Below are 27,813 nucleotides of genomic sequence, written 5' to 3' on the forward strand. Positions count from 1 at the left end.
TTCTGACCATAATTGTTTTCACAGGTGATGGGAAATCTAGGAGCTTTCAAAAGAAGCCTTTTATTGTCAGCTTTACCTTATTTGGGTTTTGAAGCATACCAAGTATTTTCCCAGGCTGCTATGGTTCATGCCACAGCCAAAGGTAAGCCTAAGCTAAGTATGTGTACTACTTAGAGATAATTATGTTTGTTATATTAACTTTGAGTTATTTTTTTTTTAAGATTTTATTTATTTATTTGACAGACAGAGATCACAAGTAGGCAGATAGGCAGGCAGAGAGAGAAGGGAAGAAGCAGGCTCTCTGCAAGAGCCCTATGTAGGGCTCGATCCCAGAACCCTGAGATCATGACCTGAGCTGAAGGCAAAGGCTTTTTAACCCACTGAGCCACCCAGGTGCCCCTTGAGTTATTTTTGAATAATGAAACTTTGTTCTAATATTTCTGCTTTTCTCTCTATTCATCATTGAGTCTGATTTTATATATATGTATTATATATATATTATATCTGTATATCTCTGTGTGAATAAATATATGTGTGTGTATTTGTAATTTCTTCCAGCAACTATAGCTCCTTCAGTGGGAAATACTCATTTATTTATTTATTTTTAAAGATTTTATTTATTTGACAGAGAGAGAGACAGCAAGAGAGGGAACAGAAGCAGCGGGAGTGGGAGAGGGAGCCCGATGTAGGGCTGGCTCCCCGGACCCTTGGGTCATGACCTGAGCCGAAGGCAGACGCTTAACGACTGAGCCACCCTGGCGCCCCAGAAATACTCTTTTAATACTTAGTAGTTTTATGGGACCTTTGGGCTAAGAATGTTTTTTATATTTATAAGGGGTTGAGGAATTGGGAGAGAGGTATATAACACAGATTATATCTGGCCCTTATGACACAATAATTCTTTTGTTTCCTTAATTCCAAGGTATTACACTCTTCTAGATATAGTTAAGAAATGCCCAGTTACTTTGAGGTAAAAGTATTTTCTAGTATTCTTATTTATTTATTTATTTATTTTACAAACAAAATGCAGTTTAGTATTAAGTATCAAGTAACTGATTTTAAAATAGAAAAACTCTGATTTCTTATTTGATATACTTTAGGTAAGTACATAACAAGACTTGCCATATTTAAAAGACATTAACTAAACCAGTTGTGTGTGACAGAGGCAAAATTTTAGTGTATTAGAGAAAAATTTTTAATTTATGTGTCAAGCTTTTTTTGTTTTTTATAGTCCCCATTTTTTAGTCATTAAGAAGTGATTGGGGAAAGAAGTAGAGATTTTATTTTGAATAGATGTTCTTATTAAAGTTGTAATAGATGAATACGAAAATATTAGGTAAAAACTGCTAGTCATTGATTTCAATTTCTCATGATTATTCTTGTCTTTAAAAGAGCATATAAGGGGTGCTTAGATGGCTCATTCGGTTAAGTGACTGCCTTTAGTTTAGGTCATGATCCCAGATCAAGTTCTGTATCAGGCTCCTTGCTCTGCAGAGAGCCTACTTCTCCCTCTGCCTCTTTCTGTTTTTCATAAAATAAAATCTTAAAAAAAAAAAAAAAAGCAGATAATTAACAATTGTTTTTGTTTTATCTTTCCTTTTTTTTAACATATAATTTTTATGATGGATAAAGTAGAGGACTTGGTTCCTTGGAGTTTTCACCTAACTTCAGTTCTCACAGCAACCTTGTAAAATAGTAGGGACAAACTGTATTATGACATGATAATAATTTTTTAAAATGTATCCCTGAGAGATGTGCCCAGTGGTTGCTGTTAGATTATTTTTCTCATTGTGTTTGTGTGTGTTCCATCTTAGGTGTTTTTGATTTGTTTTATTTTTGTTTTTCTGTCTGTTTTTAATTTTTTAATTTTTTAATTTTTTTATTAATTCTGTACCCAACATAGGCTGGAACTCAGGACCTCAACAGTCAGGACCTCTACTGACTGAGCTAGCCAGGTTCCACGCATTATAGTATTAACTTTTTTTTAAATAATTTTTTTTTTAAGATTTTATTTATTTATTTGACAGAGAGATCACAAGTAGGCAGAGAGGCAGGGAGAGAGAGAGGGGGAAGGAGGCTCCCCAGTGAGCAGAGAGCCTGATGCGGAGCTCGATCCGAAGACCCTGAGACCATGACCTGAACTGAAGGCAGAGGCTTAACCCATTGAGCCACCCAGGTGCCCCTATAGTATTAACTTTTGAAAAAGAAGTTTGCAGTTTAACTTCTTCAAAGTCAAAGTGTCAGAGTAGAGATTAGTACTCTAATCTTTTTTTTTTTTTGTCTGCACATTTAGTTTCAGTGTGCTTTAGCATCCTTTCCATACAGAAATGAATGCAAAGATGTAAAATATGGCCCTTTGAAAAGCAAAGCTGAAATTAACTTTAGCTTTTAATGGTGATAGTCCTTTTTTCAAAAGTGCTTTTATTTAAAATCACTGCAGTTTCAGTAAGTTAAAAAACATTTTAAGGTGCTGGACCCTTGGGGAGGGACTCCACGAACTGGGAGTGGGCTTGAGAACTGGGTGTGATCCCAGAGTGGCATTTGAGCTGGCTGCAGCAGTCCGAGCTGGGGTGGGGAGGTAGTGGGTTAAGCTTTCAGCTGTTTTCTTACTTTGCACTTCAGAGAACTTTGGTGTGGCTTTCCTCCATTCCCTTCCTTCACCTCTTGAGCCAGCTGCTATGAGCTGGGCTGGGAGAGTCCTGCAGGCAAGCTGGAGACTAGACCCTGTAGGAGCGAATGTCTTTTGCCTAGGGATGGTTTTGCGTCCCTGCCAGGTGGCATGCAGCCTCCTAAGGGACAGTAGGTCCTTCATCCCTGTCTCCAAAATGGGAACTGTCAGGTGTGAATTAACTAAGAATTTAACTTCAGAGGAGACCATTTATCACAGTAAGATCTCTACTATAGGAACTGGATCAGTTGGCATAGCATGTGCTATCAGCATCTTATTAAAAGGCTTGAGTGATGAACTTGCCTTTGTGGATGCTGATGAAGGAAAAACGAAGGGTGAGACAGTGGATCTTCAACATGGCAGCTCTTTCATGAAAATGCCATATATTGTTTGCAGCACAGATTACCATGTCACTGCAAACTCCAACCTAGTGATTATGACAGCAGGTGCACACCCAGGAAAAGGAGAAACATGCTTTGATGTAGTTAAGAGAAATGTGTCCATCTTTAAATTAATGATTTCCAACATTACCTGGTTTAGTCCCCAGTGCAAAATGATAGTTGTTTCCAATCCAGTGGATATCTTAACTTATGTATTTTGGAAATTGAGTGCAATTCCCCAAAACCATGTTATTGGAAGTGGCCGTAATCTGGACATTGTCCGTTTCCATTTCTTTATTGGGCAAAGACTTAGTTTCCACTCTGAAAGCATGAATCCTTGGAAAACATGGAGACTTGGGTGTACATGTGTGGAATGGAGTGAACATTGCTGGTATCCCCTGAAGGATCTGAATTCAGATATAGGAACAGATAAAGATCCTGATGACTGGGAAAATGTCCACAGAGAAGTGATAACCTGTGATTGTGAGATGATTAAAATGAAAGGTTATACTAATTGGGCTGTTTGCCTCTCTGTAGCTGACTTAACAGGAAACATTTAGAAGAATCTTAGGAGAGTGCATACAGTTTCCACTATAACGAAAGGCCTCTATGAAATAAATGAAGAAGTGTTTGTTAGTGTTCCTTGTATCCTGGGAGGGAATGATATTGCAAACCATATTAAGATAAAGCTGACCCCTGAAGAGGAATCTGTTTGAGAAAGAGTGCAGAAAAACTTTGGGAAATTTAGAAAGAGAACAAGCTTTAAAGTTATTTAGAACCATCCTGACGTTATTAAAGTAGAGACAGTGGTTGTATGATTGTATATCAAACTTTTGATTGATTGATTGATTGATTTGACAGACAGAGATCACAAGTAAGCAGAGAGGCAGGTGGGGGGGGAGCGGGGAACAGACTCCTGCTTAGCAGAAAGCCCAATGTGGGGCTTGATCCCCAGGACCCTGAGATCATGACCTGAGCTGAAGGCAGAGGCTTCAACCCACTGGGTCACCCAAGCGCCCCTGTATATCAAACTTCTGAATAAACTTGAATTCGTGTGTGTGTGTGGTTGCTATTTGGTCTAGAAGAATGATGTATGTGTTTAGTGTGTTACAGAAATTCTGGTTCTTTTCAGCCAGTATATGCTAATTCTTTCATTCTGGCTGGCATATATATATATATATATATATATATATATATATATATATATATATATATATATATTCATTTATATGTTTTTAAAAAAAGTTACAATTTCCTCTACAAATGTAAAAATAAAAGTTTATACAAACAATTCTAAATTTTAGTTCCAGTCCTAACTCCAAATGAAAACATGATTTGACCTTAAAAAAATAACATTTTAATATTCCAAGGTATAACTTATTCTGAAAACTAAACTGGCTTTATTAAAGATTTTAAGGAAAATTGTCTTATATTACAGAATCCTTCCTGTGTTTTCAAGCATATTTTGAGCACTTAGAAAATAGATACAAAGAACAGAGTATGGATTTTGATTTATCTTGCTTTGATTTTTCTTTAGCTTTGTTTTCTTAAATAAAATGTCACTTTATAATTAGTTGATGGGCATGTCCATTATAATTTGTGCGACTAGGCCAAAGCCCTTGAAAAAACATTAGTTATTGATATAATATAGAGATCAGATTTTTTTAAACTTGGAAAATGATCCACGTTTATAAAACTATAATTTCATCAGTCCTTACAAGTTTTACTTTGGCATATATCTTGTCTCCTATTTGCTATACTGTGATCTTTATTTTTCATATTTTTTAGAAAATGGTCTTCAGATAATTTCACTCATCAAAACTGCTTACTTTTCGGGGCGCCTGGGTGGCTCAGTGGATTGAAGCCTCTGCCTTCAGCTCAGGTCATGATCCTGAAAAAAAAAAAAAAATTAAAAAAACAAAAAACTGCTTACTTCTCTTTAGGGCTGTTTCATTCTCATTGAGGCCAATTAAAACATTTTTTCCTTCTTCATTTATTGGGATACAATCATTCTGAATCATTTTTAACAATTAAGGGCAAATACATTTTTTTAAAAAAGATTTTATTTATTTATTTGACAGAGATCACAAGTAGGCAGAGAGGCAGGCAGAGAGAGAGAGGAGGAAGCAGGCTCCCCTCAGAGCAGAGAGCCCCCATGTGCAGCTCGATCCCAGGACCCTGAGATCATGACCTGGGCTGAAGGCAGAGGCTTAACCTGAGCCACCCAGGTGCCCCAGGCATATACATATTTTTATTTTTAGCTAAGTTCAGCAAGGTTGCTGGATTCAAGACAAACTATGTCTTAGGAATTTTTTGGGCGGGGGGGTAATCATTTTTTTATTTGATAGGGTGAACACAAGTAGGGGGAGTGGCAGGCAGAAGGAGAGGAGGGGAGAAGCCGACTCTCCTGCTGAGCAGGGAGCCGGTGTGGGGCTCCATCCCAGGACCCAGAGATCATGACCTGAGCCAAAGGCACCCACTTAACTGACTGAGCCACCCAGGTGCCTCAAGGACATATGTATGTTTTGACATTTCAATTGGTTGGGGTTGTGGGACTCTTTTAAAATGGTAACGTCTATATTTACAAAGGATAGGGCATATACCTACTTATCAGCCATAATTGAAAAACTCCAGTAGGAAGTTTTTCATTATTTCTTTAAAATAGACAAAATTCAAAGCACTTCAAGGTATGCCCCTACAGTCACAGTACTTGTGTGTGTGTGTGAAAGTTCACTTGTAAAATGCCTAAAAGATAAATCAAGTGGCCTACCTTAAGTAAAGGTCTTCATATAATCACTTCAGTTGGCTCTTTTCGTATGCTTTCATTGATTCCACTTTGATCAGTCTACAGACCTGGGGTGAGTGCTCCTTCTGTATTCCTTTATAACTACTACAGGGTGTGTCAAGAGGTGCTGCTTCCAGTGCTCCTGAGATACAGTATTGTTGGTCTGAAAATTTGCCGTAAATTTTGATTATGTTGTTGCTACTTAGAGCCTTCTAGCATCAGAGAAAAATCCTTAAGTATCTGAAGAATCTAGATGCTCATTTTCTACTTTATAATTCCTATAGGGAGAAATTTCCAGAAGTAGAACAATTTTGCTTACTTTGAGGAATATTTTTTTTTGTCCAGATACATCTCACATGGCTGAGAGTACACAGAGCAAGAAAACAAGTAGACCAAAGTTTACTAACTTATGTCATATCAATGACATTTTAAAAAATTCTGATAATTACGATCTTGGGCATATTCATTTTAGGCTAAATTTAGATTTTGTACAGATGAATTAAAGTCTCAGTTCATCTTGGGATATTCATTATTACATTTATTTTAAAAGTTTAGTACATTTTAACAGTATGGTCTCTTTATGTCAGTAACATAGCTTATTTTTAAATATTTTCAGGAAAAGTACAGAGCATTAAACAAGTAAACCCCATACAGCTGATTTGCAGATATGAGTGGTCTACATGCTCCCATCTAGTACCTATGTGAGTTTGTAGTATCAAAGCAAGTGCATTTTTTCCTGGTAAGTTGCACACTGTATGGTTTTTGAAATTTCTATTTAAGAATCAAGGAAAAAAACCATATATTTAAAGCATAGATATGACAGCTTATGGTACTATGCTGTATAATAAAAAATAGATAAGTGATTTAAGATGTTAAGAAGGAATAGTATACACGAAAAGGATTTAAACTATTTTAAATTATTCACTTAATTTCTATATTTTTCTTTTAATTATGTGGGTGATGAGATGCGGCATTCTTAGATCATGTTAAGGACCGTAATCTCTATCACTCTTCTCAGAAAGTCTGAGAAGAGTCAATGAATAGAATTAAATGTAACTTTGTTATTTACACATACCTTGTATACATTCAAATATGCCACATCAATATATTTAATATTGTATAAGCTTTCTGTCACAGCAGCTATCATAAATTACCACAAACTTAATAACTTAGAACAACATAAATTTATTATTTTACAGTTCTATAGTTCAGAAATCCAAAGTGGGTCCCACTGGATTAAAATCTACAAGTTGGCAAGGCTATGTTGCAGACTGTAGGGGAGAATCTTTTTCCTTGTTTTCAGTTTCTAGAGGTTTTCCACATTCCTTAGCTGAAGACCCATTTCCTCCATATTCCAGGCCAGTAATCATTTCACTCTGGCCTTGTTTTCATTGTTATACCTCCTCTGACTTCCTTCTTCTGCCTTCCTCTTCCACAAGAAGGCCTCTTGTGATTATATTAGGCCCCCTGGCTAATCCAGGATCATTTCCTGTTTTAAGGTTGAATAGCCTTAATTCTAGTTACAAACTTAATTCCCCTTTCCCATGTAACCTGTATGCTTTCACAGGTTCTAGGGGTTAAGATGTAGACATTTTAGGGCCATTATTCTACCTACCACAAATACTGATGAAGAATGCTAAGATTACTGTTTTCTCTTTTTTTTTTTTTTAAAGATTTATTTTATTTATTTATTTATGTATTTATTTGACAGAGAGAGAGATCACAAGTAGGCAGAGAGGCAGAGAGAGAGGTGGAAGCAGGCTCCCCGCTGAGCAGAGAGCCCGATGTGGGACTCGATCCTAGGACCCTGAGATCATGACCTGAGCCGAAGGCAGAGGCTTAACCCACTGAGCCACACAGGCGTCCCACTGTTTTCTCTTTTTAAGAATCTTTGGGTTTATGGGGCATCTGACTGGTTCAGTTGGTGTAGAGGATGCAACTCTTGATATCTGGGTTGTAAGTTTGGCCCCAGGTTGAGTGTAGAGATAACTTAAAAAAATAAAATTTAAAAAAAAAAAACAACAAAAAACTTTTGGTTGTTATAACCTTAATTTGGAGAATAAGCCACTGATAAAAATGTAAAATGAAATGGAAGCAAACCTAAGAAAATCAACCAGCCATATGAATATTGAACTATGACATCTAACCAGATTGAAGTAGGATTAAAGAAGAATTTGCTGTTGTCATTTTATTTTTATTTTTTTAAGATTTTATTTATTTATTCATGAGAGAAAGAGAGGCGGAGGGAGAAGCAGACTCCCTGCAGATCAGGAAGCCCAATGCTTAGGTCCCTGGGATCATGACCTGAGCCGAAGGCAGATGCCTAACTGACAGCCATCCAGGCGCCCTATCATTTAATTTTTTTAAACTAGTTTTATAATTACATTATGATGTTAACTTAGTAAAAAGTACTTCATTTTACATAGTTGTTTAAAATTCCGAAGATTTTTTTTCTGATCTAGCTTTAATTTTTCAAAAATTAAATTCAACCTGAAATATGCTGCTAGAGCATTACATTGTCTTAAAAAAATGTTTTATATATTTTGTAGTAATGTATAAATAAATTAATGAGTTGGTTGGAGCAGAGTGCTAGTGAGGTAATTTCAGATAGTCTGTGTAATTAAATTAATCTAAGTTTTTGATGACAAATTTTTCTTTAAAGATTTTACTTATTTGAGTGAGAGAGTGGGAGAGTGGGGAGGGGGGAAGGGAATTGAGGGAGAGGGGAGAAGCAGACTCCCCACTGAGCAGAGACCCCAACCATGACAACATGGGGCCTGATCCCAGGATCCTGAGATCATGACCTGAGCTAAAGGCAGCCACTTAACCAACTGAACCACGCAGGCACCCCTCAATGATAAATTTGACTCTTTTTCCATAATACTGATAAGTTAGGTCATAAAGAGAAATCTAGTGAAATAGTATGGTGCGGTCCCTGCAAATTAATAATTTTCAGTGCTGGAAATGGATGTTATATCTCGTTATTTTCTGCAATGGAGGACACTTAGCAACAACAACAAAGAGGTTGTGTGGAGGGTAAGGGTACCATAAATTCCTCATGAGAAATTGCGTCTTCATTTTTGAAAACATATCATATTTGGTTTGTTCCACAATAAGTTTTCTAATTTTTTAAATTTTTGTGGTTTCAATAAGTCACTTGTTGTGACAGCTTCATCTTTATCTCTACTACACTTACATCTAGATTCTTCAGAATTTCTGATCCTTATTTTTAGGTAATTTTTATATCTAATTTCTTTTGCTTATATATGAAAATGTTTCTTAGATTTGTTGCCGTTTGGCTTGGGAAAGCCTACTTTATTGTGTCTTTGTTTCATTTTTAGTCTTCAGAGTTGAAGAAATTCTTGAGCAAGCAGACTACCTATATGAGAGTGGAGAAACAGAAAAACTTTATCAGTTGCTGACCCAATACAAGGAAAGGTAGGCAATGTATGATAAGCCTGGGCTTGCAGTTTCCTCAAAATCTATGTTATTTAACAATTAAAATGATTCCTGATGCTTGAAATTTTTATAATTTTTGAAGTTTTTACTGCAGAGTTTTTAGAGTTTAATTTATAGTATGTTTCTTACAGTAAATGATTCACAAGTGCCACATGTATCTCATCGATTTAGGAAAAGTGACTCTCCTTACTCATTTTTTCCATTTTGTTATTTTGCTTTGGATCATATGAGGTAGTTGTTGAATATATGGTTATCTATATGGTATATTTCTCATTTTTTAAGTGAATTTCTTATTGACATAAGATGTAAATGAATTAGGATGTTTGTATGGCATCATTGTATGTGTGTATCACTTTAGAAGCAGGTTTTTAGAGAAACTAAAAATACCTTCTTTTTCTGTTTTTAGTATTAGATTACATGGTATATAGATTTATAGATTACATTAGTCCAGAGTATCAGTGTGCAGTCAGTTTTTGGTAAAATGTAGGTGGAAGGAGATTCTGCCCAATAAAATAGGTTTAATAAGGCTAAATTGGCATTTCCAGGCCACAAATCTACCTAATCCTAAACTAAAAATGTTGTCATTTTCAGCTACCTTTCTTAGATTCTTAAGATCAGTTCTCTCTTCATGACCCATCAATTTTGCTTCTTAAATGTCTATAGATCCACTTTTTCTTCTCCATTTTCCCCTTAGTTGCTTGTAGTGTCATGTTTGGCATTTTATAGACAATTCAGTAATTACTTGAAAAGTAAGGTATAAGATAGTTACTCCATCTTTATTTAATTATAAATACACTATTGCTACCTTTAGTTTCAAAATTTTATGTGAATACCGTTTTTTGTTAAATATATAATGGGCTTAAAGGCAAACATTTAATAAAAAGGATAAAAAGGAGTTTTAATGTTTTTAAAAATATTTCTAACTCTTAATTGTGATTACTATTTTATTTATTAACCATTTCTTATCTTATATAAGTATATTCCTATGGAAATTCTTCAAGGAGTCTAGTGCCCTTCAAATATTTCCATGCATCATGGCATGGATGACACATTCAAATATAAGATTTATTTTGAGATTCTGTTATATTCAATCATTTATTTATTAACACATAATTACCATACACCTATTATGTGCCAGTTACTATATTTGGGGCTAGGAATATAGCAGTTTTGTTTTGTAGAGCATGACCTGCTCTCCAAAGTTTGTGGATTTTACGGTACTATCTGAGCCAGTTAGTGAGTTGTCTGCAGTGTCTCAAGCCTTAAGTTATATGATGATTTTGTAGTGCAAATATTTAAAGAATTCATTCTAAGGAAGTTAGTATTTTATTTATTTATTTAGAGATTTTATTTAGTCATTTGAGAGAGAGTGAGAGTGAGAGAGCATAAGCAGGGGTTGGGGAGTAGCAGCAGAAGAGGGAGAAGCAGGGAGCCTGCATCCCAGGACCCTGGGATTATGATCTGAGCCGAAGGCAGATGTTTAACTGACTGAGCCACTCAGGTGCCCCAGGAAGTTAGTATTTTAGATGATATAGGAGAGTTAATATTTATGTATAATACCGGATATTTTGTAGGAAATTTTAGCAAATAAAGTTTTTATGTGAAAATACAACATTATGAATAATGGCTTTTGATACTGCTATATCTTCACTGACCTGAAAGACCGTTACATGTATTCATTAGTGATGTGACTTCTAACAGTTTTTAAATATGAGCTAAAATGGTTATTTTATATTTATTTCAAATTAGTGAAGATGCAGAGTTACTGTGGCGATTGGCACGGGCATCACGTGATATAGCTCAGCTTAGTGGAACCTCAGAAGAGGAGAAAAAACTCCTGATTTATGAAGCCCTAGAGTATGCAAAAAGAGCACTAGAAAAAAATGAATCCAGTTTTGCAGCTCATAAGGTGAGGGGCTTAAAGTAATGCAACTGTTACCATGTGAGAGGTAGGTACATTGGTCTATACTTACTTATTATTCCTAATTTACAGAGGAAAGAAAATCTGTCTATTTTAAAGAAATTTATCTTTATAACATTTTTTCAAAAGGATCTAGTTTTTTTCTTTGTATTCTTGAACATTTATTATATCTTCATTAGTGTGTTGATAAATTACTTTTGTGAATGCTTATTTTTAAATGAAAGTGTTGTTTCATGAATTGCCTATGTCTTTATTCCTAGTACTATAAGGATTTGACAAATGTTTACTCATTTTCCTTACATTATATATTTCCTTACATTATATATTTTGTATATTTTCTATACAAATATACAATGTGTCAAGAGGAGAGTTGTCCCTCTCGGAACCTTGATTCCCCTTCAGCCAGAGCAAAAGGTGACTGCTTCATAGGTTTGTGGCTGCAAGTAGGACCCTGCAGTGGCCATCAGATCCCCTGTGGGGATTTCAGAGACACTGAAGGAGGAAGGAGGGGGACTCTTGTCTGCACCGCTCTAGACAGTTCTCCACCCTTCTTCCTCCACTCACTGCCACTCAGGAACCGCTCACTCCAGTGGCCCAGGGGGAGTTCAGGCAGACAAACCAGAGCTGCACACGTGGCCCCTTCCCCTCCCAAGCTCTAAGACAGGCAGGGTGCCTGTCACCTGAGCCCTCTCCACCAGGGGTTTCATTCTTCCTCTGGGGCTCTGGTGGAGGTGGGCATCCTCTGCCAGGCCCAGCACATGTGAAGAATGAATTCAGTGCCCAGTTCTTACTGTCAAGGTTTGATGTGGAATCACAGCTGCAGTGATACATATTTTTATCAGTGCTTGTTTGGTTTTAAATAAAATGCACGCTATTTTATTACATTATATAGTACATTATATTTTTATGTAGAGGTGAGAAGAGAGCAGTTGGACAGCTAAGAGCTGGTATAACTTTCACATGTAACTCTGCTAGTTCTTGAATTTCCTAACTGACTTAGAATGATGCTTTTCAATTGGCACTCTGGAGACACATGGGACATTATTGGTATTTTGTTATTAGGACATCACTTTATGATGTTGGACTGTCCTCAGTATAACTACCAAGTCATTGTGACAAGCAAATTTCATCTCCACCCATTTCCAAATGCTCCCTTTAGGGGCCAGTCTCCCTCAACACCCCACTAATACTGGTTTTTATTAAAAATAAAATAGATATGGATTCTTTAAATTTGTTAAGATTTGTTTTATGGCCCAGAATATGGTCCATCTTGTTAAGTGTTCTTTGTACACATGAAAGGAATGTTTATTCAGCTATTGTTGGGAGTATTTTATAAATCTCATTCAGGTCAGTTTCGTTAATGGTGTTGTTCTTTTGTACCATTTGTATCCTTTTGTAACCTTTATGATTTTCTATCTACTTGTTCTGTAAATTATTTATTTAGAGACACATTGAAATGTCCAAGTATAATTGTAAGTTTGTCTGTTTAATTTGCAGGTTTTTTTTTTTTTTTAGATTTTTATTTATTTATTTGACAGAGAGATCACAGGTAGGCAGAGAGGCAGACAGAGAGGGGGAAGCAGGCTCCCTGCTGAGCAGAGAGTAGGATGCAGGGCTCGATCCCAGGACCCTGAGATCATGAACTGAGCTGAAGGCAGAGGCCTGACTCAGTGAACCACCCAGGTGCCCCTGTTTCTTTGCAGTTTTATTAATTTTTGCAGCATGCAATTTAAAGTTTCTATTGGGAATATAAACATTTAGGGTTATTATATTTTCCTGATGTATTAATCTCTTTATTACTGTAAAATGATCCCCCTTATTTTTTGAAATACTCTTAGTTTTATCTTCCACTTTGATACTAACATAGCAACTCTTGTTTTCTTTTGCTTAATGTTAGCGTATTATATCCTTCTCTGTCCTTTTACTTTTAACTGTCTTTAACATGTCCGTGTAAACAAGTGATGAAGTCTTGCTTTTAGTTTTACTTATGTACTTCACATGATATAAAATTCATCATTGTAATGCATATACTTAAGTGGTTTTTTCACATTTTCCCTGTGTTGTGCAACCATCAGCACTAATTCCATAATATTTCTGTTATCCCCAAAACAAACCCTGTACCTTCTGCCAATTCTCCCCTGCACCTATTCCCTGGTAAGCACTAATCTCCTTTATGTCCCAATGAATTTTCCTATTCTAGACATTTCATATAAATGGAATTACAATAGGTGGCATGTATGGTCTGACTTCCTTCCCTTTGCATAATATTGTCAGGGTTCATCCATATTGAGCATGTGACAGTACTGCATATTCCATCGTATGGATATACCAGTTTTGTTTATCCATCAGTTGGTGAACATTTGGGGTATTTCCACTTTTTGGCTGTTACATACAATTGTATATAACTTGTATACAAGTTTTTGTGTGAGCATTTGCTTTTACTTTTTTTCTTATGGAGGTAAATTCACATAGCATAAAATCACCCATTTTATAAGTGCACAATACAGTGACATTTAATACATTTATAGTGTTGTACAACCATTACCTCTAGTTCCAGAACATTTTTATCACCCCAGAAGGAAACCCAGTAAGTCCAATTAAATAGTCACTCTCTGTTCCCTCTTATTACCCTGACAATCACTAATCTGCTTGTTGTGTCTATGGCTTTACCTATTCAGGATATTTCATAGAAATGGCATCATACAGTATGGGATTGTTTGTGTTTAGACATCTTTCACTTACCATGTTTTTGAGGTCCATCCACATTATAGAATGCATCAATATTTCATTCTTTTTTATGGAAGAATAACATTCCTTTGTATGGATATACCATATTCTGTTAACCCATTGATTAGTTGATGGACATTTGGGTTATTTCCACACTTTTGGCTATTGTTTATAGTATGAATATACATCCATGTATAAGTATTTTTTTAAATACCTGTTTTCAGTTCTTTCTTTTTTTTTTTTTTTAATTTTATTTATTTATTTGACAGACAGAGATCACAAGTAGGCTGAGAGGCAGGCAGAGAGAGAGAGAGGAGGAAGCAGGCTCTCCACTGAGCAGAGAGCCCGATGTGGGGCTCGATCCCAGGACTCTGGGATCATGACCTGAGCCGAAGGCAGAGGCTTTAACCCACTGAGCCACCCAGGCGCCCCCCTGTTTTCAGTTCTTTTGAGTATATGTCTAGGAATGGATTTTCTGGGTCATATGTAATTCTATTTTTTTTTTTTTAAGATTTATTTATTTTAGGGGGCAGAAAGAGAGAGAAGTGAGCAGACTCCCTGCTGAATGCACAGGGAGCTTGATGCAGGGCTCAGTTGCACGACCTTGAGATCACGACCTGAACTGAAGGCGCTCAGCTCAGATGCTTAACCAACTGAGCCACCCAGGTGCCCCTATGTAATTCTTTCAGAAGAACTGTCAAATTGTTCTTCAAAGGACCTATATCATTTTACATTGCCACTAGCAATGTGTGAGGGTTCCAGTTTCTCCACATTCTTGGTCACACTTGTAATTATCCATTAAAAAAAGTTAAAACTAGTGGGTGGGAAGTGTATGGTTTTGATTTGTGTTTTCCTAATGAGTAATTATATTGAGCGTCTTTTCATGTGCTTATTGGACATTGGTATATCTTCTTTGAAGAAATGTCTATTCAAATTATTTGGTTTTTTTTTTTCAATTAGGTTTTTTTCAACTAGGTTTGTCTTTTGTTGAGTTTTAAGAATATTTTCTGGCATTTAGTCTCTAGTTAGATACACGATTTGCACATATTTTCTGCCATTCCATGGATTGTTTTTTTACTTTCTTGATGATAAGCTTTGATGCACAAGTTCTTTTTAATTTTGAGGAAGTTCAGTTTAGTTTTCTTTGATTGCTTGTGCTTTTGGTGTCATATCTAAAAAACACAGATTTTCATCTATGTCTGTTTCTGAGTTCTGTATTTTTTAGCTCTTACATTAAGATCTTTGATCCTTAAAAGAGTTAGCTTTTTTTTTTTTTTAAGATTTTATTTATTTATTTGACAGAGAGAAATCACAAGTAGATGGAGAGGCAGGCAGAGAGAGAGGGAAGCAGGCTCTCTGCTGAGCAGAGAGCCTGATGCGGGACTCAATCTCAGGACCCTGAGATCATGACCTGAGCCGAAGGCAGCGGCTTAACCCACTGAGCCACCCAGGCGCCCCAAGAGTTAGCTTTTTTATACATGGTTGAGATAGGAGTTCAAATTCATTTTTTTGCATATAAATATATAGTTGTCCTAGCTCCATTTGTTGAAAAGACTGTTCCTTCTCCATTTTCATCTTTGATGAAAATCAGTTGAACAGGGGCACCTGGGTGGCTCAAGTTGCTAAGCATCTGCCTTCGGCTCAGGTTGTGATTCCAGGATCCTGGGATCGAGCCCCACATTGGGTTCCCTGCTCGGCAGGAAGCCTGTTTTCCCTCTCCCACTGCTTCTGTTCCCTCTCTCGCTGTGTCTCTCTCTGTCAAATAAATAAAATCTTTAAAAAAAAAAAAAAAAGAAAAAATCAGTTGAACATAAATGTGTTATTTTTGAATTCTCAATTCAATTTCATTTGTCTGAGTGTAGACCTGTTTGTCTTTGTGCCAGTATCACAGTGTCTTGATTACTATAGCTTTGTGGTAAGTTTTGAAATAAGGAACTGTGAGTCTTCTAGCTCTTCTTTTTCAAGATTGTTTTGACCATTCTGAGTTCCTTCAGTTTCCATACGTATTTTAGGATCAGCTTGTAAATTTCTGCAGAGAAGCCAGTTGGGTTTTTGATAGGGATTTTATTGAATCTGTAGGTTAGTTTGAGGAGTATTGCCATCCTAACAGCATTGTGTCTTCCTCCACAGAGGAAGACATTTATTTAGATCTTTTATTTAAAGATCTAAATAAATCTGTTCATTTGAATCTGTTCATTTATTTAGATCTTTTTCTTCTTTCAACACTGTTTTGTAATTTTCAGTCTTCAAGTCTTGTATGTCTTTGGATTTAAATTTATTCTTTAAGTATTCTTTTTGATGCTATTGGAATTCTTTTTTTTTTTTTTTTTTTTATTTATTCATTTGACAGAGAGAGATCACAAGTAGGCAGAGAGGCAGGCAGAGAGAGAGAGAGGAGGAAGAAGGCTCCCTGCTGAGCAGAGAGCCCGATGCGGGACTCGATCCCAGAACCCTGAGATCATGACCTGAGCCGAAGGCAGCGGCTTAACCCACTGAGCCACCCAGGCGCCCCATGCTATTGGAATTCTTGATTTCATTTTCAGATTATTTATTGCTAGCATATAGAAGTGTAACTAATACTTGTATATTAATGTATATTAATTTTATGTCCTATAGCTTTGCTTATCTCCTTTATTGGTTCTATTGGTTGTTATGTAGATTTAGTTTTTTTCTATATTATCAACATGTTTATAAATTATCCATAGTTTTTTTTTCTTTTCCAGCTTGGACACCTGATATTTCTTTACCTTGCTGAATTTCCCTGGCTAGAACTTCAGTACAGTGTTGAGTAGAAGTGACAAGAGTGAATATCTTTGTCTTGTCCCTGATTATAGGAGGGTAGCTATTAGGCTTTCACCATTTGCTATGATGTTAGCTGTGGGTTTTCCATAAATGCTCTTTATCGATTGAGAAAGTTCCCTTTCATTCGTAGTTGTTGAGTGTTTTTATCATGAAAAGGTGTTGGATTTTTGTCAGATGCTTTTTTCTGTGTTTGCTGAGATGATCATGTTGGTTTTTCCCCCCTTCATTCTATTAATGTGGTATCTTGCATTAATTAATTTTCATATGGTAATCCACCCTTGTATTTTGGGATAAATCCCATGTGGTCTTGTTGTGTAATCCTTTTCATTTGCTGCTGAATTCAACTTGCCATTATTTTGTTGAATTCTGCATCATAAGAGATACTACTCTTCAGTTCTTTTTTTTTCCCTCTGATTTTATTGGGAAAGAATAGGTATACATTATTGTAAGTTTAAGGCATACAGCATGATGATTTGGTTTGTACATATTGTGAAATGATTACTACAGTAGGCTCAGCTGATGCCTATCTTCTAATATAGATGTGATAAAAAGGAAAGAAAGAAAAAATTTTTTCCCTCATGATGAGAACTCTTAGGGTTTATTCTCTTATGAACTTTCCTATTATATCATATTTCAGTATTAGCTGTAGTTTTCACATTGTACATTACATCCATAATACCATTCACCCTTGAACAACATGGGGAGAAGGGCGCTGATTCCTGTGCAGTTGAAAATCCACATAGAACTTTTGACTCCCCCAAAATACAACTATAATAACCTGTTGACTGGAAGCTTTTATAACAAATAATCAGTACATATTTTGTATGGCTTACATACTGTATTCTTACAATAAAGTTACAAAAAAGAGACTACTCCAAAAGAAATGAAAAGGACCATAGATTTACATTACTATATTTCTCACAAGAAATCTGTGTATAAGTGGCTCTTGCATGGTTTAAATTTGTGTTGTTCAACTGTATTTATCTTATAACTGGAAGTTTGTACCTCTTGACCACCTTCCTCCAATTCCTCCTCCACCAGCTCTATACCTCTGGTAACCACAAGTCTTACGATTTTTTTTTTTTTTTAAGATTCTACATGTAAATGAGATCATACAGTATTTTTATTTCACTTAGTATAATGCCTTCAGAGTCCCTCCATGTTGTTGCAAATGGCAGGATTTCCTTACTTTTTATGGTTGAATAATATTTCATTGTGTGTGTATGTGTGTGTATACATACAGCACAACTAATTTATCCATTTTGTTGATCTGAACTTAAGTTGTTTCCATTTTAGCTGTTGCAAACGAGCTATGAACATAGAGATGCAGATATTTTTTCAAGTAGGTGTTTTCATTTTTTGTTTTTTATAAATTCCAAGTAGAATTGCTAGATCATATGGTAATTGTATTTTTAATTTTTGAGGATTGAGTATCCCAGTTTAGAATCCGAACAGTGCATAAGGGTTCCCCTTTATCCACATCCACGCCAGCATTTATCTCTTGATGGTGGACATTCTAACAGGGGTGAGGTGATACCTCATTGCTATTTTAATTTGCATTTCCTTAATGACTATTGATGTTGTGTATCTTCTGTTGGCCTTTCTAATATCTTCTTTGGGGAAATGTCTATTATGACTTTTCTCTGCCCATTTTTAAATTGTTGGTTTTTTGGTATTGAATTGTATGTAATTGTATGAATTATAATTCAGGTATTAAACCTGTAGTAGATATATTGTTTGCAAATATTTTCTCCCATTAGATAGGCCTTTTCATTTTGTTGATGGTTTCTTTTTCCTTGCTGAAGCTTTTTAGCTTGATGTAGTCCCACTTGTTTTTTATTTGGTTGCCTGTGCTTTAGATGACATATCCAAAAAATCATTACCAAGACCCATGTCAAGAGGCTTTATTCCTGTCTTCTTCCAGGAGTTTAATAATTTCAGGTCTTTATTTTGTTTAGATATGTTCCTTCTGTTTCTAATTCAACTTACTGGGGGTTCCTACCATGAATGGATGTCAAGTTTTGTCTTAATGTTTTTTCTGTATCAAAATGATCAGAAGATTTTTTTTTTCTATTAGTGATGGATCACATTGATTGGTTTGTGTATGTTGAATTATTCTTGCATTCCAGGGATAAATCCCACTTCATTGTGGTGAGTGATTTTTTTAATGTTCTACTGAATTCAATTTATTAGTATTTTATTGAGAGTTTTTGCAACTCTGTTTTCTTTTATTGTGATGGTTTTGGTTTCAGTAGCACTGGTGTCAGAGAATACTTAAGAAATGTTCATTGATTTCCTATTTTTTGGAAGAGTTTAGAGGAGCTTGGTGTTAATTTTCTTTAAACGTTTGGTAGAATTTGTTAGTGAAGCCATTTGATCCTGGTGTTTGCTTTGTTGGAAATTCGTTTGATTACTAACTCTGTAGTAGTACTTATTATTTGTTTGTCAGATTTTTTGTTTATTCTAAGTCAATTGGATTGTATCTTGTTTCTAGGAATTTTTTCATGTTTGGTGGATCACTTAATGTGTTCCGGTACAGTTGTTGCTACTACTCCCTTTTAATCTTTTTTATCCCTAGATTTATTACTGAGGTTAGTAATAATAGATGTATTCTTTGAGTCCTCATTTTATTAATTTTTCTTTTTTCTTTTTATGTTTAGCTAAAGGCTTGTAAATTTTGTTGATCCTTTCGGAGAATTAATTTGGTTTTGCTCCTTTCCCCATTTTCCCCATATTTTATTTATTTCCACTCTATCTTTATTATTCCATTCTTTCTGCTTACTTTGGGTTAGTTTGCTCTTTTCTTAGTTTTTTTTTTTTTTTAAGATTTTATTTATCTGACAGAGAGATCACAAGTAGGCAGAGAAGCAGGCAGAAAGAGAGGGGAAAGCAGGCTCCCCACTGAGCAGAGAGCCTGATGCAGGGCTTGATCCCCAGGACCCTGAGATCATGACCTGAGCTGAAGGCAGAGGCTTAACCCACTGAGCCACCCAGGTGGCCCCTTTTCCTAGTTTCTTAAGGTGAAGTTATTGACTGATAACTTTCTTTAAGGTAGCTTATAGCCATAAGTTTCCTTCTGAATACAACTTTGCTGAATCCTTTAAGTTTTGTTATGTCGTATTTTTTTTTTGTTCTTTTCAAGGGATTTTTAAATTTTTTGTGTGACTTATTTGACTCATTGGTTATTTAGGAATGTGGGTTTTTTTTTTTTTTTTTTAGATTTGTTTATTAGAGAGCTAGTGAGAGAGATAGGGAAGGGGCAAAGGGTGAGGGAGAGAGAGACTCTCTAGCAGACTCCCTGTTGAGCACAGAGCCGGACGCACGGCTTCATCTGGTCTCATGACCTGGTTATCATGACCTGAGCCGAAACCAAGGGTAGGACACTTAGCCAACTAAGCTATCCTAGGAATTTTTAAATTTCCACATAATTGTGAATTATACAGATTTCCTTCTTTTATTAAAATATTTTCATTTCACTGTGGTCAGAGAACATACTCTGGTTTCTATCTTTTAAAACTTGAGACTTTTTTACAGCCTAATATATTCCCAACCTTGATCTCAAGGTTGTAAGTTTTTGCTTAATGAGAATGACTACTGAGGAATAACTATTCAGTTTTACCTTGTATTGAATGGAATATTAGTAGATTATATTCTTATATTATTTTATCTATTTTATTTTATTTTTTATTATCAGGAGACCTAGCTTTTATAGTGGCATCAGAATTTATTTTATTTAATATTATTATATTATATTCTTATATTATTCTTACATGTTTTTTTCTTCTGTTTTTAGTGGTATGCAATCTGTATTAGTGATGTTGGAGATTATGAAGGCATCAAGGCTAAAATTGCAAATGCCTACATTATCAAGGAGCATTTTGAGGTACTGATGAATTTTAAAAGTAATTAGCTTTTTAAATAAAATTGTTTTACTTATCTATTGCTGAATAGCAAACCACCTAAAACTTAGAGGTCTAATGCAGTGACAGCTTATTTCTCAATATTTTGTGTGTTAACTCTGTAGTGGTACTTCTGGTCTGGTGTAGCTGAGGTCATTCAGATGGCTGCCTTCACCTCAGTCTTCAGCTGGACAGAATGTACGAGATGGTCTCTTATATCATGGGTTCTCTCTCTCCATTTTCCATTGCATTATTTAGTAGTCTAGCCTCAGCTTCGTTATAGCATGGTAGCTGGCTTCCAAGAATAAGCATTCCAAGATAAAATTCCAATGTGCAAACTTTTATCAAGCTTCTGTTTTACATCACACTTGGTAATATCCTGTGAACCTAAACAAGTCATGTGGCCAAGACCAGATTATATGGGAGGGAACCATATGAGGTAGTGAATACCCCAAGGTGTGGTCTGGTATAAAATCAAACCCAACTGACAAACCACTCCCAATAGTAGTAGTACTGTTTACGATAATTATCTCTGTGTATTTTACGTTTTTTGGGTTTTTTTTAAGAGATCACAAGTAGGCAGAGAGAGAGGAGGAAGCAGGCTCCCCGCTGAGCAGAGAGCCCGTTGTGGGGCTTGATCCCAGGACACTGAGATCATGACCTGAGCCAAAAGCAGAGGCTTTAAACCACTGAGCCACCCAGACGCCCCTATTTTATGTTTTAATATTTCCCCTGAAGTTACTTCTTTATAGTAAGTTCGTCCTTAGATGTCACATATTCTCCCGGAGTTTGTGTATTTCATGATGTGCCATATACACTACCTCATTGTCCTAAACAAAACTAAACAAAAACTCTGGAAAAACTGCCACTAAAAATTCAGCTTATTTATTTCTCTTTTGATATATTAGACCACTTCAAAAATACAAAGGAAGAGTGCTCGCTTCGGCAGCACATATACTAAAATTGGAATGATATAGGGAAGATTAGGATGGCTCCTGCACAAGGATGACACACAAATTCGTGAAATGTTCCATATTTTTTTTTTAGTTTAGTCTATTCTTTTTTTATTTTTATTTTCTAATATTCATATAGAGTTAAACTTCAAGGTAATCCCCTTTCCCCAATCAATGCTACCCCTATACATATACAAATTCTTAATCCCCCTTTAGCTTAGGAAAGTTGAGTCCTTTAACAAAGATATCAAGATACATCTAGGAGGAATCAAAATAACCTTCCTCGAACACAGTGAGAATTTATAACCACTCTCCCATCTTTTTCTTCTGCCAGTGTTTCTGTGTATTTGTGTTTCTCCTGATAGTATATAAATCCTATACTTGGGGATCTTTTTGACAAGGTTCTTCCTTTTTTTTGCTTTTATATATATATATATATACTTTTTTCTCTTGTCATATACTTTTATCAGTCTTTTTGTTTGTCTGTTTTTGTTTGTATACTTCATAAATCTTACCTTGGGGCCCATTTGGGCTGAGCCTTCTCTCTTATCTTCCCTTTTTTTCCTGTCTCACTGTCTTTTTTTTCTTTTTCTTTTCCTTTTTCTCTCATTTGGGTGGGGAATCCTGATTGTTCAAAAGCATTCCAGGGTGCGCCTTGACTGCACCACTGTCGATACATCCAGCTATATCCCATCAGTCATCTCTCACCAAAATGAATAGGAGGAGGAATGCCCAACAGAAGAAAAATACAGAGGATGGGCCTTCTACAACAGAGCTAATGGCTATCAACATAGACAATATATCGGAAAGGGAATTCAGGCTAACAATTGTCCAGGCAATAGCTAGGTTGGAGAAAGCCATGGATGACCAAACGGAATTGATTAGGGCAGAACTGAAAACCACCAGGGATGATGTTCAAAATGCTCTCAATGAGTTCCAATCTAATCTAAATTCTCTAAAAGCTAGGGTAACTGAGACAGAAGATAGAATTAGTGATCTGGAGGACAAACAGAAAGGATCAGGAAGAAGCCTGAAACAAACAGCTTAGAAGCCACAAAAACAGAATCAGGGAAATAAATGATGCCATGAAACGTTCCAACGTCAGAATTACTGGAATCCCTTAAGGGGAGGAGAAAGAAAGAAGTCTAGAAGATCTAGTAGAACAACTTGTCCATGAAAATTTTCCCAATCTCACGAATGGAACCAGTGTTCATATACTAGAGGCAGAACGGTTTTCCCCCAAGATTATAGATTCTTGAAAGTCGTCGAGATATCTAATAGTAAGAATGAAGAATTATAATTGTAGGCAGACCTTCTTGAAAGCGGCTAGGACAAAGAAGCTCCTTACATACAGAGGAAAGCCCATCAGAATAACATCAGACCTGTCCACAGAGACCTGGCAAGCCAGAAAGGGCTGGCAAGATATATTCAAGGCACTAAATGAGAAGAGCATGCAGCCAAGAATACTTTATCCAGCAAGACTGACATTCAAAATGGATGGAAAGATAAAGAGTTTCCAAGACCGGCAAGGCTTAAAAGACAATGCAACCACCAAGCCGACACTGCAGGAAATATTAAGGGGGGGTTCTATAAAAGAGAAAAAATCCTAAAAATATAATTGAACAGAAATATAGAGACAGTCTATAGAAAGAAAGACTTCAAAGGTAACACGATGTCAATAAAAACGTATCTATCAATAATCACTCTCAATGTGAATGGCCTAAATGCGCCCATAAAACAACACAGGGTTGTAGATTGGATAAAATGACAGGACCCATCCATATGTTGTCTACAAGAGACCCATTTTGAACCTAAAGATACACCCAGACTGAAAGTGAAGGGATGGAGAAGCATCTTTCATGCCAATGGGCCTCAAAAGAAGGCCGGGGTAGTGATTCTCATATCAGATAAATTAGATTTTAAACTAAAGACTATAGTCAGAGATATAGAAGGACATTACATCATTCTTTTTTTTTTTTTTTTTTTGATTTTATTTATTTATTTGAGAGACAGAGATCACAAGTAGGCAGAGAGGCAGGCAGTGAGAGAGAGAGAGAGAGGGGGAAGCAGGCTCCCTGCGGAGCAGAGAGCCCGATGCGGGGCTCAATCCAAGGACCCCGAGATCATGACCCGAGCCGAAGGCAGCAGCCCAACCCACTGCGCCACCCAGGCGCCCCACATTACATCATTCTTAAAGGGACTATCCACCAAGATGATCTAACAATTGTAAATATCTGTGCCCCCAATATGGGAGCAGCCAATTACATAAGAAAACTATTAATCAAGATAAAGAGTCATACTGATATGAATACATTAATAGTAGGAGATCTTAACACGCCTCTCTCAGTAATAGATCATTGAAGCAGAAAATCAATAAAGAAACAAGAGCCTTGAATGACACATTAGCAGATGGACCTCACAGATATATACAGAACATTCCACCCTAAAACAACAGAATACTCATTCTTCTCAAGTGTACCTGGAACCTTCTTCAGAACAGACCACATACTGGGTCACAAATCAGGACTCAACTGATACCAAAAGACTGACATTATTCCCTGCATATTCTCAGATCACAGTGCTTTGAAACTGGAGCTCAATCACAAGGAAAAGTGCAGAAGGAACTCAAACACCTGGAAGCTAGAGACCACCTTGCTTAAGAATGCTTGCATCAACCAGGAGATCAAAGAAGAACTGAAACAATTCATGGAAACCAATGAGAATGAAGACACTTCGGTCCAAAACCTGTGGGATACAGCAAAGGCAGTTCTAAGGGGGAAGTACATAGCCATCCAAGCCTCCATCAAAAAAATTGAAAAGTCCAGAATACACCAGCTGTCTCTACACCTTAAAGAACTGGAGAATCAACAACAAATCAAACCAACTCCACACATAAGAAGGGAAATCATCAAGATTAGAGCAGAGATCGATGAGATAGAAACCAGAGATACAGTAGAACGTATCAATGAAACTAGAAGCTATTTTTTTGAAAGAATTAATAAGATCGATAAACCATTGGCCACGCTAATCCAAAAGAAAAGAGAGAAAGCCCAAATTAGTAAAATTATGAATGAAAAGGGAGAGATCACAACTAACACCAAGGAAGTAGAAACAATCATCAGAAGTTATTATCAACAGTTATATGCCAATAAGCTAAGCAACCTAGATGAAATGGATGTATTCCTAGAAAACTATAAACTCCCAAAATTGAACCAGGAAGAAATTGACCACCTGAATAGACCGATATCTAGTAACAAGATTGAAGCAGTGATCAAAAACCTCCCAAAAAACAAGAACCCAGGACCTGACGGATTCCCTGGGGGAATTCTGTCAAATTTTCAAAGAAGAAATAACACCTATTCTCCTGAAGCTGTTTCAGAAAACTGAAGCAGAAGGAAAACTTCCAGACTCTTTTTATGAAGCCAGCATTACCCTGATCCCCAAACCAGGCAAAGGCCCTACCAAAAAGGAGAATTTCAGACCAATATCACTGATGAATATGGATACAAAGATTCTCAACAAGATCCTAGCAAACAGGATCCAACAGCACATTAAAAAGATTATCCACCATGACCAGGTAGGATTCGTCCCTGGGTTACAAGGATGGTTCAACATTTGCAAATCAATCAATGTGATAGAACAAATCAATAAGAAAAGAGAGAAGAAACACATGGTCCTCTCAATTGATGCAGAAAAAGCATTTGACAAAATCCAGCATCCGTTCCTGATTAAAACGCTTCCAAGTATAGGAATAGAGGGTACATTCCTGAACTTCATAAAACCTATCTATAAAAGACCCACAGCAAATATCATCCTCAATGGGAAAAAGCTTGCAGCCTTCCCGTTGAGATCAGGAACACGACAAGCATGCCCACTCTCACCACTCTTGTTCAACATAGTATTAGAAGTCCTAGCAACAGCAATCAGACAACAAAGAGAATAAAAGGTATCCAAATTAGCAATGAAGAAGTCAAACTCTCTCTCTTTGCAGATGACATGATTCTTTATATGGAAAACCCAAAAGACTTGACCCCCAAACTATTAGAACTCATACAGCAATTCAGTAACGTGGCAGGATACAAAGTCAATGTACAGAAATCAGTGTTTTCTAATACACTAACAATGAAAATACAGAAAGGGAAATTAGAGAATTGATTCCATTTACTATAGCACCAAGAACCATAAGATGCCTGGAAGTACTCGAGGAACTACAGAACACTCATGAAAGAAATTGAAGAAGACACAAAAAGATGGAAGACCATTCCATGCTCTTGGATTGGAAGAATAAACATTGTTAAAATGTCTATACTGCCTAGAGCAATCTGTACTTTTAATGCCATTCCAATCAAAATTCCACTGGTATTTTTCAAGGAGCTGGAGCAAATAATCCTAAAATTTGCATGGAATCAGGAGAGACCCCAAATCGCTAAGGAAATGTTGAAAAACAAAAACAAAACTGGTGGCATCACGTTACCTGATTTCAAGCTTTACCACAAAGCTGTGATCTCCAGGACAGCATGGTATTGGCATAAAAACGGACACATAGCCCAGTGGAACAGAGTAGAGAGCCCAGATATGGACCCTCAACTCTGTGGTCAAATAATCTTCGACAAAACAGGAAAAAATATACAGTGGGAAAAAGTCTCTTCAATAAATGGTGCTGGGAAAACTGGACAGCTATATGCGGAAGACTGAAACTCGACCATTCTCTTACACCATACACAAAGATAAACTCAAAATGGATAAAAGACCTCAACTTGAGACAGGAATCCATCAGAATCCTAGAGGAGAACATAGGCAGTAACCTCTTCGATATCAGCCACAGCCATATCTTCTTTCAAGATATGTCTCCAAAGGCAAATGAAATAAAAGCGAAGATGAACTTTTGGGACTTCATCAAGATCAAAAGCTTCTGCACAGCAAAGGAAACAGTCAACAAAACAAAGAGGCAACCCATGGAATGGGAGAAGATATTAGCAAATGACAGTACAGACAAAAGGTTGATATCCATGATCTATAAAGAACTCCTCAAGTTCAACACACGCAAAACAGATAATCATATCAAAAAATGGGCAGAAGATATGAACAGAAATTTTTCCAATGAGGACATACAAATGGCTATCAGACACATGAAAAAATGTTCATCATCACTAGCCATCAAAGGTGGCTCCCGTCATAGGCAGATTCAGATTAAAATCACATTGAGATACCACCTTACACCAGTTAGAACAGCCAAAATTAGCAAGACAGGAAACAACGTGTTGGAGAGGATGTGGAGAAAGGGGAATCTTCTTACACTCTTGGTGGGAATGCACATTGGTGCAGCCATTTTGGAGAACAGTGTAGAGATTCCTCAAGAAATTAAAAATAGAGCTTCCCTATGACCCTGCAATTGCACTACTGGGTATTTACCCCAAAGATACAGATATAGTGAAAAGAAGGGCCATCTGTACCCCAGTGTTTATAGCAGCAATATCCATGGTCACCAAACTGTGGAAAGAACCAAGATGCCCTTCAATGGACGAATGGATAAGGAAGATGTGATCCCTGAACACTATGGAGTATTTTGCCTCCATCAGAAAGGATGAATACCCAACTTTTACAGCGACATGGATGGGACTGGAAGAGATGATGCTGAGTGAACTAAGTCAAGCAGAGAGAGTCAATTATTATAAGGTTTCACTAATTTGTGGAGCATAACAAGTGACATGGAGGACATGGGGAGATGGAGAGTAGACGGGAGTTGAGGGAAATTGGAGGGGGAGATGAGCCATGAGAGACTATGGACTCTGAAAAACGACCTGAGGGTTTTGAAGGGGCGGGGGGTGGGGGGGGTGGGAGGTTGGGGGAACCAGGTGGTGGGTATTAGGGAGGGCACATATTGCATGGAATACTGGGTGTGGTGCAAAAAACAATACTGTTACGCTGAAAAGAAATTTAAAAAGATTAAAAGCTGAAATTATCATAAATGTGTATAACAACAAAGTACAGCCATAATAGTTTTCCCCTTAAATTATGATGTTCCAAGCCAAAAGAATTAAGTACACGGTTTTGAAATTATAAAAATAAATTTTCTATAAATTAAAAAATATATACAAAGGAAGAGAATATGATGGAAACATTAATAGGAAGAACCGCAGATAAGCTAATAGCTTTTCTGAATTTTATGGTAATAGTCTCAGTTCCTGTTTTACACAGTGGGTAACAGAAAAGAACATT

The 27,813-nt window shown here is 36.5% G+C and overlaps 1 protein-coding gene and 1 pseudogene across 2 annotated transcripts in view; both read left to right on the forward strand.

The window, feature by feature from the left end:
• The window catches only part of RMDN1 (regulator of microtubule dynamics 1), a 38,259-nt gene continuing 10,446 nt past the window's right edge, over positions 1-27,813 (forward strand). Inside the window, exons 1-4 of the mRNA XM_082722615.1 lie at positions 1-142; positions 9,175-9,271; positions 11,042-11,201; positions 20,536-20,625. Coding sequence (XP_082578741.1) covers positions 28-142; positions 9,175-9,271; positions 11,042-11,201; positions 20,536-20,625 — 462 coding nt within the window. The 5' untranslated portion in view covers positions 1-27. The remainder of the gene's footprint in view (positions 143-9,174; positions 9,272-11,041; positions 11,202-20,535; positions 20,626-27,813) is intronic.
• On the forward strand, positions 1,628-4,086 carry LOC309859112 (L-lactate dehydrogenase A-like 6A pseudogene; annotated as a pseudogene). Its single transcript has one exon. The product of its transcript is annotated as an L-lactate dehydrogenase A-like 6A pseudogene (transcript).

The sequence above is a fragment of the Mustela nivalis genome (assembly GCF_964662115.1).
Source record: "Mustela nivalis genome assembly, chromosome: 2".
Taxonomy (NCBI): domain Eukaryota; kingdom Metazoa; phylum Chordata; class Mammalia; order Carnivora; family Mustelidae; genus Mustela; species Mustela nivalis.